This window comes from Lissotriton vulgaris, chromosome 3_1, assembly GCF_964263255.1.
Source record: "Lissotriton vulgaris chromosome 3_1, aLisVul1.2, whole genome shotgun sequence".
NCBI classification, from domain to species: domain Eukaryota; kingdom Metazoa; phylum Chordata; class Amphibia; order Caudata; family Salamandridae; genus Lissotriton; species Lissotriton vulgaris.
The window spans coordinates 2,017,178,183-2,017,194,146 of NC_141689.1; the positions used below are offsets into that span (position 1 = coordinate 2,017,178,183).

Genomic DNA, 15,964 nt, shown 5'->3' on the forward strand with positions numbered 1-15,964 from the left:
CCGGATGGCTCTGGGCTGCTTGGGTTTGGGAGCGACGGCCAACGGGGACACCCACGGGATGAGCCCGGATACTTTCTTGATCACATCAAGGTCCTCAAGCTTTTTCAAGTCCACCTCTACCTGCGGGCGGAGATTAAACGGCACTCTCCTATGCCTTAGGCCGGCGACCGGTCTCACCGTGGGGTCAATGTGGAGTTTGAATCTTTTCCCTTTGAGTTTACCCAGTCCAGTGAACAGTGCCCGGAACTCCTTCAGGATTGCTTCGGCATGGGAGTCGTGTATTTGGTGGGCAAAGAAGACTAGCCCCAGGTCTTCAGCTGTGTGGCAGCTGAGCGTGCCTTTCTTCCCTTCCGTGATGTGGAACCTGGTCTGGAACCTGGAGGTGTGCTTTCCAATGGCAACTCTGGTGTGAATAACTCCTCGGAGGGGAAGTGGATCCGTCCCTCCGTACGTGTAGATCCAAGCCTTTGATGGTGTGAGCGGGGCCGTGGCGACAGACAGTCATATTGCTCGGAGTCCATCACATTGACAGAGGCACCTGTGTCGATGAGGGCCTGGACTGAAATAGAGCACATGGGTGGTGGCCTTCAGCGATTGCCAGTCCTGCTGACATACGACACCACAAATACTTCATAGTCGTCATCGTCCTCGAGTGCAAGGCAGCGTTCCTGCTGTTGGGTCTCACTTGTCGATGACGAGTCGTCAATGGAGATTTGGCGAAGGCGTTGCGACATGCCCCGCGGCCTCGACGTGGTGTGCCTTGACCGACCACTGCGGAACACTTTCGCGAAGTGATTGATGTTGCCACAACGCGAGCACGTCTTTCCCTTCATCCCACAGACAGCCGTCGCTGGGTGCTCCTCACCACAGTAGCCACATTGCCCTCCGGGCTGCATTCTTGGTGCTTGGCGAGTCATGTTGGGGCGCCGTTGGATTGCTTCGACCTTCTTTTCTTGATGGACATGTGCCTGAGCGCATGCGGTGCAGCGACGGGTGTCTGTAGGGCAGTCTCCATTTCTGCCGCTTGAACATCTGACAGTTCGTGCGACCGAGCCAAGACAATTATCTCGTCCAGCGAGATTCCAGATTGACGAAGGATCAGCTTCTGCAACAGTTTGGAGCGGCATCCTAGGATTATTTGGTCCTGTATCTCTTCCCTCTGATCCGTGAAGGTGCACGTGCTGGCCAGCCGGCGCAGCCATGTGTAAAACATGTTAACCGACTCCATGTCTGACTGGGACGCCCGTCTAAACTTAAACTTTTCGAAGTTGGGGTTAAGTTGGGGGTCGAAATGCCTGTTGAGGGCGGCGACCGCCGCCTCGTAGTCATCATCTTCACCTGTGTTGGGGAGTGTCTCAAAAAGGTTGTAGATCTCACAGCCTCCGTAGAGGATGAGTAGTGACCGCTTCTCCGTGCCATCCATTTCCCTGGTGCCCTTAATATAATGATTAAGGTGACCGACCCACGCTTTCCATCATGGGGCCGCTGTGGCGGGATCTGCCATCTCGCAGAACGGTGGAAGTGGAGCAACAGCCGTGTGGCTGTGCTGTGGGGGTGGTGCGTTAGCACCCCTGACTGGATTGTTCTCTCCATCTTGTGGGGCCGCCGCGGCGTCTGGAGCTTGGTTGCTCATGGCGTCTATTCGCCAGAGTGATTGCGCAGTCTTGGCGCGAAGAGCTCGCTGGGTGTGAGCACACTGGTATGTGGCCACACATGGTTAGCAGATGCCAGCTTGTAGGCCCGTCAGTGTTGGCGAGGTGGCTTGGTCCTCTGCTGTGTTTTGACTGTCCTCCTTCCTAAGGGTGGTTCTATCTTCCCTCTTATCCCTCTTGATGTGTTTGTGCTTGCGCTGGTGTCCCCTTCTTTCCCTCTTACTTCTTGAGCTTTTTGTTTGCTGTTCTTTTCTTTTTTCCTTCAAGCAGTGTGAAGGGCAGCCGTAGGGGCAGGGGGGCCTGGGGCTAGGTGAGATCCAGGGCCTGTGCAGGGGCCTCAGCGCTATGTGCAGGTAAAGATTTGGCAGTTCGGGTCGGAGACTGCGAGGGAGACGTCCCGGCTGGAGTACACCGACGATCAGTCCCCAGAGGGGGGGGGGGGGGGGGGGGCCGCAGTCCCACGAGGCACCACAGCAGGGGAGGGCCTAGGCGGCCACCACGCACACTGCCAGCTGAACACGCTCCCTTTAGGCACAGCGGAGATGTGTAGGTAGGTGCAGGGACCAGCGGCAGGGACCGCAGGGCCCGCCTCGCTTCAGTCAGCGGGAGCAGCGGCAGGGCCTGGATGCGAGCCCAGACCGGCTCCAGCGACGCAGGACGACAGGGGCAGCAGCACTTCAGGCGGCAGCAGGGCGTCTTGGGTCGGCTCCGCTGGCGCTCCATCGACCAGGGACCTAGAGGCGGGCACGCGTGGAGCACCACCGGCCTCGTCGCCTATGTAGCATGGCAGAGCCACGTGTAAGTAGGCCGCAGCAGCGCTCAAACACAGGTATGCCACACAGTTTGTTATGTGCTGGCTGGAAGACCCCGAGCGGTCTCCGGACGTTTATTTATCCCCTCGGGTCGAGCCTGCCCCGCGGGGTGTATGGATGCATGGGCAAGTGTAACAATGTAAGGGAGAGCCCGGATGGCTCTCTACTCTAACGGGAGACGTCAACCTAGGACATCAAACCTAAAAAGTGAAGACCTGGTACTAGTCAGACACGAACTTGTGTGGTTAAAGTAAAGACTATGCGTCTGGGACAGAGAACCGAGAATCCTGGGCTCAAGTCCTACCCTCTGCACTTGCCCAAACTGTGGGATCCTCGGAAAACTATTTATTTCAATGTACCTTATATTCCTTCTATGGAAGTTTGGGAGCATCCGTGAGCATCATTGATTTGTTTACTATACTCTAATGTTGCACAATGATTTTAAATAATAATTTTATTAGTGAGCATTGGTATAATGCACACATAAAAACTAATTGCCTTTCAGCTCAGTAGTAGTAATCTCGTGAATGCAATTTTAAAAAATCTTTTTACGTTTTTGATTAGAAATGTTTAATTTTATTCCAAGGTACGCAATGAACGAATGTGCTCGACTCACACTCTAAATAAATACTATTTTTGAATTTTGAGGTGACATTTTACGCCATTTCTCACGCTCTTCGCATGATCAGTCAGTGAGTGGATCGACTCCTGAATTGGTTGCCATGGTAAAGCCAGACCAGTACCTGGGTTCAGGCTCAGCTCTTGAGGCTTTTAAACCTGTACTTTAACTGTATTCAAAGAGTTTGCTTGTTTTTTTTCACTTTTTTACGGTCATGCGTCGTCTTTCTTCTTAGGTTAGGGATAGGATTACTAAATTAAGAACTGATAATCTGAATCCACATTTGCACCAGACAGTCCAATCAATTGCATCAGTTTGGCAAAAAATGTCCCTCTGCGTAAAACAAAAGATATTGCGCCATCTACTGGTCTTAAGGGTATTTCTTTTAATGATCCTTCCAAAAAGAGAAATTCACAGGCTGCAACTAGTGTAAAATGCATTTACTTCATCCCCCACACACAGGACATATTATCTCACCAGCTCATCTGATCACTGGTGAACATTCAAGTATCTATTCCTTGAAGTCTCCCCCCCCCCCCCCAGTCTAACCTAGCTCTAACTCATACAGGCTGCTGGCTGAGATCCGGTACAAAGTCCACCCCTTCAAACGGGATTGGATGGGAGACGGAGTCTTTTCTGCCAGTGCAACACAGCTAATAAACCAGGCCCCCCTTGAGCTACTTGGAGAAGCAGATTTATAGAAATACAGGGGAAGTCTAAAACGTGGGTATCTCCTGCAGCATCAGCATGATGTGTTGCAGAGTCCGGCCCCTGAAGGGGGCCTCGAGGGCCGGCGCCATAACGGATGCCAGCGCCCAGGAAGGATCCGGTTCTAGCCACCGAGAAAGGCCCCTAAGCTGGAAGGGGGCACTCTCGTCGCGGCAACAACTTGCGCCAGGATGGCGCCTAGGCATCCAGCCAATGGGGGGCCAGGTGAGGTTGACCCTCCCCCAGAAGGAGGGCCACTCACACTGGGATGCCGAACGGCAGGGTGAGTAGGCCTGACAAAAGGGGGTAGCAGACAGAGACGGCGCTCGCAGCCCAGACCCAGCCGGACGGCACGGCACAACAAATAGACTAGCAAGGTAGCGAGTTGGGGCCTAACTCTGGGGAGAGGCTACCCCTCACACGCAAAGGAGCATGGAAACCAACAGAACAAGTTGGACCACATAAGAGAGAAGAATAACGAACTGTCAGGGTGATTGATTTATGACCAAGAATGATGGATGATAATGGAGTTATGACAATGTAGCACAAATGATTTATGACATCCAAATTATGGCGGTCCATCACACAAATGATTTATGGTACACAAATGATTTATGACACATGATGTATGACCCTGGAAATGCAAATAAGTGATGACAGATAAATGATTTATGACCGACAGAATGATTTATGACCAACAGTATGATTGATGACAAATGATTTATGACAGGCAACTCTAATCATGTATGACGTCCAATTTATCATAACGCTAAATGATTTATGACATGCAGACAATGTAGGACGCATGATTTATGATATGCCATGATAACGTTGTATCACCCTGGCCATAAAGTAATGCCCAGGGGACAAAATGTGTTGGTATATAACGGTAATAAAACTGCGGCCAACAACGACCACAACGATCTACAACTCGTGTTGGCTGTAATTTGGTAACATTGCATTTTCTGGAGTGGGCCCTGTGCGGGGGTTATTGCAGAGGCCGGCCCCTGAAGGGGGCCTCGAGGCCCGGCGCCATAACGGACGCCAGCGCCCAGGAAGGATCCGGTTCTAGCCGCCGAGAAAGGCCCCTAAGCTGGAAGGGGGCACTCTCGTCGCGGCAACAACTTGCGCCAGGATGGCGCCTAGGCATCCGGCCAATAGGGGGCCAGGTGGGTGTTGACCCTCCCCCAGATGGCAGACCCGCCCGGGCATGGCGGGAAAATCGTGGAGGGAGTATAAGACGCCGCTTCCCGTAACTGCAGCTCGTCACGACATCGTGGAGCTGGGGAGCGGTGATATGCCATGATAACGATGTATGACCCTGGCCATAAAGTAATGCCCAGGGGACAAAAGGTGTTGGTATATAACGGTAATGAAACTGCGACCAACAACGACCACAACGAACTACAACTCGTGTTGGCTGTAATTTGGTAACATTGCATTTTCTGGAGTGGGCCCTGTGCGGGGGTTATTGTCTCACCCGCCGGAGGTTCCATGAGAAGTGTAGAATGCTTTGAAGCCTATGGGCGAAAGCAGCGCTCTATAAAACCAGATACTTCTAGATTAGGCACGACCCTTTATTCACCCAATATCTCAGCAAGGCTTGATAGGGTTAAAGCAACAGACGGGCGTAGGACTAACTCCCGGACCAGTGCAAATTGATATTACGCATGCGTGTTTACTTTCTTTGTTTGTATATGACTTCCAAAAGCACTCTCCTTAGAACACATTAATGACCTGCTGAAGATCAAACGAGGACTGGACCTGCTGTCTGTGATCTAAGAGACCTGGACCTGTTTTCTCTTGTACCCAGGACAAAGAAGTGGAATCCAAGTGTTATAAGGCTGTCCACCCATGTGGCTACAGGGACACAACAGGCTGCAAGAGGTCCAGGTGACCAGGGGGCGTTAGAAGTGTACTCCTGTGGTTAAATGAGACGTAAAAGACAAAGTGCCTGATTTTGATCTTGGCGGATGGGTTACTGATATCCCATCCACCAAAATATAAATCCCATAGGATATAATGGGATTTATATTTCGGCAGATGGAATATCCGTCACAGTTGTGGCAAAGTAACCCATCCGCCAAGATCTAAATCAGGCCCAAAGTAGGAAAACAAAATCTTTGACCAGGACAGGCCTTCTTGATGTATCTGACCAATGCTTCTTCAATGTCAGTCTCAAATTATATGTAAGTGTCAGTCTACCGTGATTATGGACTATCACTGGTACTTAGCACTTCTTTGACCTACTTCTACTTAAAAACTTTTAAAATTCGTTTCTCCGGTTCCCCCGTTGGATTTATTAAATGTGTCTTTATTTTTCTAAATCAGGTTGGGTTTTTAATGTTTTTACAATTTACATACTTTATTACTGTTTTGGTTCAACTTAAATACTTTACACATTGCTCTAAGTTAAGCCTGCTTTGTGCCATAGCTACCAGGGGCTTTAGTGTAGGTTAATTCAGTGACTTGGGGGATTCACCCTGACAAGGGTAATGATTATTTCCTGAAGTCGGCAGTCACCCATCCCAAATGATTTTAACAAAAGCTAGGTGATCCTATTGTGTAACTGTGTACCATAACAGGTCTCTTACTAGGGACACCAATACAGATGGATCAGATATGAGCATAGTTCCATGTCAGAGCAGTGTGCAGAACTGTATGAGGTTTCAACTTCTCTTGTTCGTTGTTTAACCAATAATTTCCAGTGCTAGAGTTAGTGCTGGCTTTCCTCTCATGTGGCTGAATGTACATCTGAGTCAGAAAAGATGCTGACATTACATTTTTACACACTAATTTGCGTAACAATGCAATTTCTTCAAGTGGTTGAGCAATGAAAATGTTTTTCATCAGTCCCTCGGCTCAGTCCCCCTTCCTATTCCTAATATTCATATTGTTGAGTGAATCCTTGTGACATCAGATCCTGTATATGTACTTGGTGCAGTGTCCCCTTGTGCATTGTGTACACCTTTAATTGGATGTGCCTGACCGCCGTAAGTATGGAAGAGATTGTGCGAGCCCCTTTCCCCATTGAATCTGCGATGGCGGTTCCCGGAGTACGCCTTCTGATGGGCTAAGACTTGTGACATTGTATTCTGAGCTCTGGCGTGTTACTGGGAGATCCTAATACTTGTTTGTCAAGTGTTTTCTATATTGGCCTGGATTCTTTGCATTTGTAATTTTACAACCAGTTGCCAGTTTTGTCAGATGTAGAATAAATACTAACATTGGGGTGGGCTGCTTCTAGCGAAATAGCGCTGGTGTCCTACCATGTGTGAAAAGAAATGAGTTGCTGCCGAGCGTTGGCCATTTTGGACTGGGCTACTGTTCATGTGAAGTTTAGCAAGTTCATGTGAAGTTTAGCAAGGGGCCCTATTTTCATAACCCCCTAATATAATGTAGAGTGTCAACATCTTCCACCTCCTTCAGCAAGTGGCTTCAATGCTTATATGGACTTAAATGCTCCACTAAGGAACTTTCTTTTTGTTTAATGCAACTTCATAGTTTTGGGCTATCTTTGGTCCCATTGAGTTATGCAGTTTTACTAATTCTAAACTGGAGCCTATGACCACTATATAATGCTACCTCTCATACATTGGAATACCCTGTTTAGCCCTTTGCCATGTTTTATTTTTTTTGGTCAGCTTTTTTTTGGCCAGTAATCCTATTTTCAACTATCTTCCTCGATATTGCCCAATCTCATGTGTGTCATGGTAATTTGGTTACTTTAGTGCTGTTTGGACTATAAATCCCAACAAACAACAATCGTTTTTCAACCTTCACTGGGGTATCCCCCAAGACTCTACAGTGAACGTCTTTACCTCCACTCTCCTCAACAATGAGTTGATTCAACATATGCTCAATCCCACATACACTAAATGCTCAATATTAGACCTAATAATCTCCAAAGAGAACATGCTCTCAGTAAAAGATCTAATCCCAAAAGAATGATCCAATCACTCACTCATTTCTTTCACCCTACGACTCTCTCACCGTGGTAATGGGTCAACCAAAACAAGCAACCACCTGGTTTCAAGACACCAGAAAAATAGATGTCAACATTACTACTCTTAGCAGCACTGTTCAAAAGATACTCCCCCACCATTGGCTCTTCCACAAATATGAACAATGCTACCTCACAGCTTTGCATGCCTCTCTGATGCTCTTGACATTGCAACTCCACTCCAAAGCAAAAACAAACATCCTAAACCGTCAGCCCCATGGTTCAACAAGGCCCCTTATGAGCAAAGGAATAACTTAAAGAATTGGATACAGCCACCCTCCACCACCAAACTCACCTGCCTTTGAAATGCTAGGTCCCAATACAAAAAAACACATCTTCTGGGGAAAATTCATACAATTTAGGTCCCTGCTAGACTCAGCAAAGAACCGACACAAGCAAATCTTTGATCTGGTCAGAACCATTAACAACCCCACCGTGCCCCCATCCAGCAAATTTGAACACCCTCCATCAAAAGCAGAGGAGATTTACAGTTCTCTGACTCCAAACTTCAATGGCTAGTATGCCATGAAGTCCACCCTACCTCTATGCTAGCAAGCAAATCCAAAGAAACTTGGCAACTATTTTGTTCTGTTTCAGTGGAAGACTTAATCAAAATTATATACAAACAAAACACTCAAACCACTTTGTATACCCAATCCCTGGTGACATTGCAAAAGAACTCTATAGTCACATGCTTCCCCACTGGACAAAACTGGTTAATCACTCTCTCAGCCAAGGAACAATTACTGACTGCCTTAAAACTAAAGAAGTGACCACTTTCTTAAAAATACCCTCTACAGACATCAACGACTTCAACAATTTATGCAGAATCTCCAACCTGCCTTTCCTCTCAAATATCATCAAAAGATGCGTAGCAGAGCAAATCACCCTCCACATCAAAAACAATGATTTCCTAGAAAATTTCCATCTGGTTTCAATCAGGGCGTCAGCAAAGAAACCGCTCTTCTAAAGGAGGTTGACAATGCTCTTTGAATTCTAGACAGAGGCAACCTTTGCCTCCTGATTCTCCTCAACCTATCACCAGCCTTCGACATGGTCGTCCACCACATGCTCCTACACATATTTAAACATCAAATGAGCATTAGTGGTATGGTCCTGAAAGGGTTTGCTTCATTCCTCATGGGCAGGTTGCAGTGAATACAAATTGATATCCATCTCTCTTTACCAATTGCAGTGGGCCATGAGGTCCCCCAGGGGTCCCTCCTAGCCCCAACACAATTCAACCTATGCATCGAGCCACTCTGCGTCCTTCTTAAGAAGCCAGTGATCTGCTACCTCGATAGTACCTCAACCTTTGGAAGACTGTACACTACCTCAACCTGTTTACGGACATACCTTTGTACACTCTGTATACCACCTCAACCTTCCAACAGCTTTTGTACATTCTGTTCTATGAAATGATCTACCTGTTGTATTTCCAACTTTGTAATTACTTATAGCCATATTGTTTATCTTAAACCATCTGTGACTTTGATGTAATTAATTATTTCTCCTGTAAAGCACTCTAGCACTTTTGGGTATGTCCAGGCTATATAAATATCATATATAAATAACTACAACCAGAGCTTTATTGATCAAAGCCAGTTTACCCACCCACATTTTTAAGAAAGTTCAGGGACCCTGCCTTGGTGGGTACTGAATGTAACTGCACCCACCTGTGGAGGAATTCCTGGATTGGGTTACAGGGACCATACTCACCTGGAGTCCCCTCAGGGGACAACACTCCAGATGTAGACGCAATCATTGAGCCTCCCAGGGGTATGTTAGTCATTGCGCTATAACATGGCATGAGTGCAGGAGCAAAGGTGGTCCCTCATGGCATGGGCCACTCCCCGATGCAAATGAGAGAATGCCCCGCAGGATAGCACGGATACAAAATATGCAGCCATGAGATCCACATTACAAAAGGATTGGCAGGAGCATTTGCACAAAGAGTGGCACAAATGCCAGATACAACCACAGGGTGCTTATGTAAAATGGCTCCTGTTCTAATTTAAACTTCAGCTGCACGAGCACTTAGAAGCATACTGATATAGGCAATTTGCTATCTGTTCCACACCATGGATACAAGCAAATGTGCACTTCAGGTGAACAAATACTTTCCAGCCCCTCTTTTGTTATTTTAGGTATACATCATGAACAAACACGTAGAAAAAATACATGCACGTGTACAGAGTTTGGAGCTTTCTGGACACCACTGACAGATTTGCTGTAGGAATGATGATGCAGCAATAAGACCCTGATTGTTATTTTTGTATTATCAGTGATTTTACAATAAACGCAGGCCTCTACAGGGCAACAAAGCCTTTGCGATACCTTATCAACTAGCAAACGTGAGGGTTCAGTCTGCTAACAATACCTGCAACCACTTAGCAATATCAAATAAAACAGCAGTTTCTTGATCAGAAAGACAGAATTTAAAAAGCATCTTACCGACTTTCAATTGCTGCTCGAAATTCTTGTTGGCTGACAATATTTCTCTCCAATTTATCAATTTTACTAGAAGGACGAAAAAATAAAAACACTATATTAGCTAAAAATAAATTACACTCTGGAGAAGGAACCCCATTATTTTGAAAGGGAATGAAGCATTTGACATACTGAATTGTTGATTGGGTCCAGAGGCAAACCTAATAAGAGGCAACACTTAAACATTAGTGCTGGAGCGAATTTAATTTGCAAACTAAACACTTTTTATTAAAAATATGTACAAGTCTACATTTAGACAGCACGTATAATAAACACAAAATTTGTATTAGGTAATCACACTTAAATTTTATAAGCCTACAAATGAAGTAAATACGTGCCGATTTAACACCTTCGAGTCTCATGACGAGCTCAGCTCGTCAGGAGCCACAGTGCTCGTGTGCTCATGACGGGTGACTGAAGTGGCGTCACGCCACTTAACTTCTGATGGCATCACAGCGATGTCAACCGTGTCATGATCTCTGCCCTTCAATAGCCTTCTATTTGCTGCTTAAGTAATAAAGGTAAGGGAAAGGAATAGTAACTACAGAAAGTAAACATGTCTTACCTCTCAGCTTGCTTTCTGTTGCTTCTTGAACCCTCATACCAGGGATAACAAGGGCAATCCATGGGGCACCAATGGGAAAGCCAAGGGAGATCCCTTCTACAGCCCTGCCTACCCCTGTGTGTATGTTTAACCCATACAAGTAACCTGTTTTGAGAACTGGGCCTTGAGACATAATATGAGGTTGGATTCCTCAAGTTAGTCCCAGCACAACAGGTTTACGCTGAGGTGAGGATATTTTGGACATCTCATGAGCAAACTAGTTTGACCAATTATGATAGATGCTACCCAGAGCCCAATGTTAGTATTATGCCTTTTCAGGCCTTATTTGTGGGCAAGCTTGCCCGAATTGTCTGCATAATGCCGCCATCTTGTTGCCTGATGCTTCTGAGTGTGATTAACCTTATTCAAGGTCGTGTTTAACAAACTTCTAGCCATCCTCTGGTAATTGAAGGAGCACATTTATTAACTTTTTAACAGACTAAAAACTCTTTCCAATGAGAAATTACAACACATACAAGGAATTGAGTACTTACTGGAAAGTGGCCAAGAGTGACAGGAAGTCTGACTGGAAGAGTGTTGTCAGTTTGGCTTCCACTGCTGTTAAGGTTGAAGCTGGGCTGATGCCGCCTTCCCTATGGAATCTGCAAAAACAAAGAGATATGTCTCGGGGATAATGAAAGGCCATCTATATTCGTACGGATAATACTCTTAGTTACGGAGGAAATTCTCGCTGAATTCTGCTACTTTGTTAAATTAAAAGTACACACCATGTACAGTTTAATCACCCAAGAAAGTTCAGAGACATGTTTGTGGAAGTGAATTAAACACACTAATAGTGGCACAATGTTTTTCATGTGATCTTATGGATGAGACCAGGCTTACAAATTTTATGTTTTGAGCAAAGGAGACTTGAAAAAAATGCCACATTTCAATACACTCCAAGAATTTACTGTAGTCTCAATGACAACGCATTTCTTGCAAGAAAGCAGTCAATGGATTTGACACCAGTACTGACACCCTATAAAATGCAAAATGGAGCAACTCGTCGGTTTTTCGTTTTCTGCATGTAAATATTGGGCAGAAAACATCTGCACCATTCTAAACTGATCAACAGTGACTCTTTTCCAGGAACTGGATAGCAGTAAAATCATCTTGATAACTGGCTGACCATAAGCCACAGACGCTCAACAATGAAGACTAAGGGGCTTATTTATGGGCCCTGCGTCACTTTTGTGCCGCCGGTGCATCACTTTTTGTGACACACCAGCAGTGTAAAAAATGTGCCATGTTGCGCCATATTTACAAAGTGACGCATTTAGGTAGATGCGTCACTTTGTAAACCTCTGCACCACATTATACCTGCGCCAGGTATAATGTATTCAGGGGGGGCGTGCTAACACAAGAAAGGGTCATAGAAGTGATGCAGTAAAATCTATAAGATTTTACTGCGCCACTTCTAGGACGCAAATTCGTCATTATCTTCCGCCTGCCTCACGGCAGGCGTAAGACTGATGCAGGCACATTTAACATGAGACTTGCCCATATGTAATGACCCATTGCTGGAGTTGCGTCACTTTTGTGACACACTCCAGCAATGTGTCATTTTTGCGTCTACACATACATCAGAAATATTGACGTATCTGTAACTCCTTGAGACATGATGCATCATACTTTAAATATGACGCATCATTGGTATCGCAAGGAGGGCTCAATGAAAAGTGAAGCATCGCTGTTTACTCGCACCGATGCGTCACTTTTCATAAATGAGGGCATAAGTCTGGTTGACATCACTAATATCTCTCCTATAACAAGGCAAGTTAGCATCCTATAACTCGGCCACACTAGGCAGGAAGCGTCCTGGTAACTTGGTATTAGTTAAAGGGACCGTCCAGTGTAGAAGAAAAAAGTCATTAATCTTTAGCATGTCGTGTATCTCGAAAAGTCATCAACGATAAGCAGCAATCTAGAATGTTGATTTGTTCGATGACATCTGAATGGATTTTGAGATTTACTGTGACATCATCCAGTGCTTAATTTGTGCCGGTGCTTTCCGGTGCTTAGCACCGGCACTTAATTATTAGGGCCGGGTCTACATGCATCTGCTGCGCAGGTCACATATTGCACGATGATAGATGTATATTTTATCATTTCCCCTGTACTGTACTCGGTGCAACCACAGCGTGTTTTTCACGTCTCCCGGCCGAGTGAGTCACTGTGCTGTGCTTAACAGTCAGTGTTGCGGCTGCGACTCTTAGTCACTGTGACTTAGCCTGCCCAGGCTGAGCTGCGAGCCCAAGTCAGAGGAGATTCAAATTAATAATTATGTTGTTGATCACTAGGACAGCGACCTGCCCTTTCACTTTCAGTCAGTGTTTTTTATTAAAGAGGAGTTTGTTTGTGGGGCAGCTCTCTGCCCTCCAAGGACTGATACTGTGCTGCGCCAGAGAGGGGTGCTGCGAGGTATTCCATAGGGTGAGATCCATAGGGTGAGAGAGACTGGGTTGTGCTCCAGATAGAGGGAGCTCTGCCCTTGAGTGTGGGACGGCACTCCAAGGGGGGGAGAGTCAGACTGTGCTCCAGGGTGGGGGGCTTACTTTTCACAGAGGGTGACACTGTTTCAAGATGCGTCAGGCGTGAAAAGGTCAGTAGTACTGGACGAGGTATTCAGTGAGTAACATCGACACCGCGTCTGCGTGATGACAGTACACAGGCTGTGTCTATAGATTCGTAGAATAACCAGGCAACTGTCGAATGTGTGAGGTTTTTCACAAAGCTACGCACAAGGCCACATATGCACAGTTATCCATAATTAGCCTCTGTGCTGCCTCCTTCATGTGTTCGGGTCATGTACTGACTGGAGTGAAGATTACACAGCACACAGATATGAAGGTTGCCCGATGTCCCTGCAAGGGACCCCATGGGAGGGCAAACCCCGTAGTAGGGCGCAGGAAACCGAGGCCAGCCCTTGGGTGGGAGGAGGCGGGGTCACGCTAGTTCAGGCCACCCCTTCCCTTCCTTGGGAGGTTATCAGGTGAGCTCCTCCTTCACGGCGGCCTCTTTGCTGCTGCCCCTCCACCATTGTGGTCGCATGGCTGTCCCTCGCCAGCCTTAGGCCCGTTAGCCCCTCCTAGGCCCTTTCCCTCACCCCACGACCCGGACGCGAGGCCCGCAATTTCAGCTCCCCTTTTCATCCCGGTTAAGCGTCGTGAGCAAGGTAAGCGGACGCTCTTTTGCCTCCCCCTGGCCCCCGTCCTTGGGCGAAACCCAAATTGTACAGGGGCCCAGTGGCTAGGATCACGGGGAGGCACGGGGTCCGTGTGCGTTGGTCGCGCGAGGGGGGGCGGCGGCAGTAAGAGCGGGGAGGTGCGGGGCCGACTGCTAACAGGAGCCCGCACAGCGCTGGGGTCCGACACCCGGTGTATCGCTCCACGGCCGAGGGGAAACTCTGATACGTGGAACAGTTAGCATACTATTCTACCCCACCTCCAGAAGGTTATAGGCGCGCGGCACTATGGAGCGTGCAATTAAGCAGGCACTGGGTCACATTAGGCGTGGGCGGCAGAGCTGCGGGAATTTCGCTCGTGGGTGTCCCCCACCTTCATTGAGGCACATGGTCTGTCCGTGTGTTTCGGTCCGCGTGGGGGAGGCGGCCTGCGCCCCGGGAAGTTCTTGCATGCCAGTGATGCAGTTGCCCCACGGGAGGGGAGAGAAGGAAGTCCGCGGCACTCTGAAGTGCTAGCCGAAGTTAAGACAAAGAGCGCTGCTTTCGTCACTAAACTGCTGGAGATGTGAATGGCTCTCGCCCTTGTTTGAGAGCGTCTGTGATGCACTGACACCCACTTTAGCGGTGTATGGCCATTTGTTTCGGTGCGTGTGGGGGAGGCGGCATGCGCCCGGGGAAAGGGAGAGCTGGCGGCTCATGTTCCTGTCGGTTACACGAACACAAATTCCTCTCTGCCTAGCATACCCCTGCTCACCTATAGAAGTAGAGGACACATTCCTTTTGTGTCCATATGCCGTGAATGGAAAGCGACCTCGTGTTGGTAGATTTCCACCCTGACAGCACATAGAAATTGTCAAAAGTAGGAGTAAGTGCATTTCAGTGGTGCAGATGTATAGGCGTTACTTTAAAGGGATTCTCCAATGGGAAACATTTTTCCATTTCGTTAAAAAAATCATATTTTGTCAGATTTACAGTCAGACGTTTCCACTTGGTTTTTAATCCACATTCGTAAATATTATGCATTGGAGAACTCTAATAATTCTTCGATATTAATGTTTCGTCAGTCAGGTATCTCCATTCCATCGGCTATGTTTGGCAGATTATATATGTTGCCTTCAGAGAAAGCGCTTAGGCGGTGTTTTTTTTCCCTGCTTCGGCGCTGTGTAAACACCAAGATACATAAAGAGATAAATGGAGGGCCCATTGCAGCGTGGGCTCGAATCTTAAATCGCCTTTCACCCCCCCCCCCCCACCCCCTCACCCCCTCCCCCACTTTGTTATTAGCGGTGTATGGCCATTTGTTTCGGTGCGTGTGGGGGAGGCGGCATGCGCCCGGGGAAATGGAGAGCTGGAGGCTCATGTTCCTGTCGGCTTCCACGAGCAGGCGAGGCGTCGGCATCACAGATCATTGGTGGGATGCGACACTTCGTAAGGGGGCATAGCTGGGGGAGGTCGCTCAGCATTGCAGCGTCCGCCCTGGGTACAGCCTAGATAGCCCAGCAGTACCGCTCTCACCTAGCACTTGCGTTATGGCTGTTCGAGGCACGTTTGCTACTCTAGCATCAAGTAAGGTTCAATGTGAGCAAATCAGAAGCCTCCAGTCACTGATCCGGGTTGCACGTGTGAAGTCTCCAGGCACTAATCGGGTTTGCACATGTGCCCACACTGGTTCCAACACAATAGTTGAGTAATACTTTTCAGCAATGCCTTTGCCCCGGCCCCCAAGCTCCTTGACCCCGCCTGATTCCACGCTAGCCTGAAGACAGAAAATCACCTTCCATCAGGCTGCCCGCTTTCCAAAGACAACATGTAGTTCATGGAGGCGTGGGCTGCCCACTGCGAGTCTGAATCAGAAAGGTACAAACACCTGTCGATCTTCTGATTGGCTGAAA

At 47.6% G+C, this 15,964-nt stretch overlaps 1 protein-coding gene across 1 annotated transcript in view; it reads right to left on the minus strand.

The window, feature by feature from the left end:
• LOC147728741 (EF-hand calcium-binding domain-containing protein 6-like) overlaps positions 1-15,964 on the minus strand; it is a 377,333-nt gene that overhangs the window by 175,300 nt on the left and 186,069 nt on the right. Inside the window, exons 10-11 of the mRNA XM_086962496.1 lie at positions 11,383-11,490; positions 10,249-10,314 (exon numbers count right to left, since the gene is read on the minus strand). Coding sequence (XP_086818622.1) covers positions 10,249-10,314; positions 11,383-11,490 — 174 coding nt within the window. The remainder of the gene's footprint in view (positions 1-10,248; positions 10,315-11,382; positions 11,491-15,964) is intronic.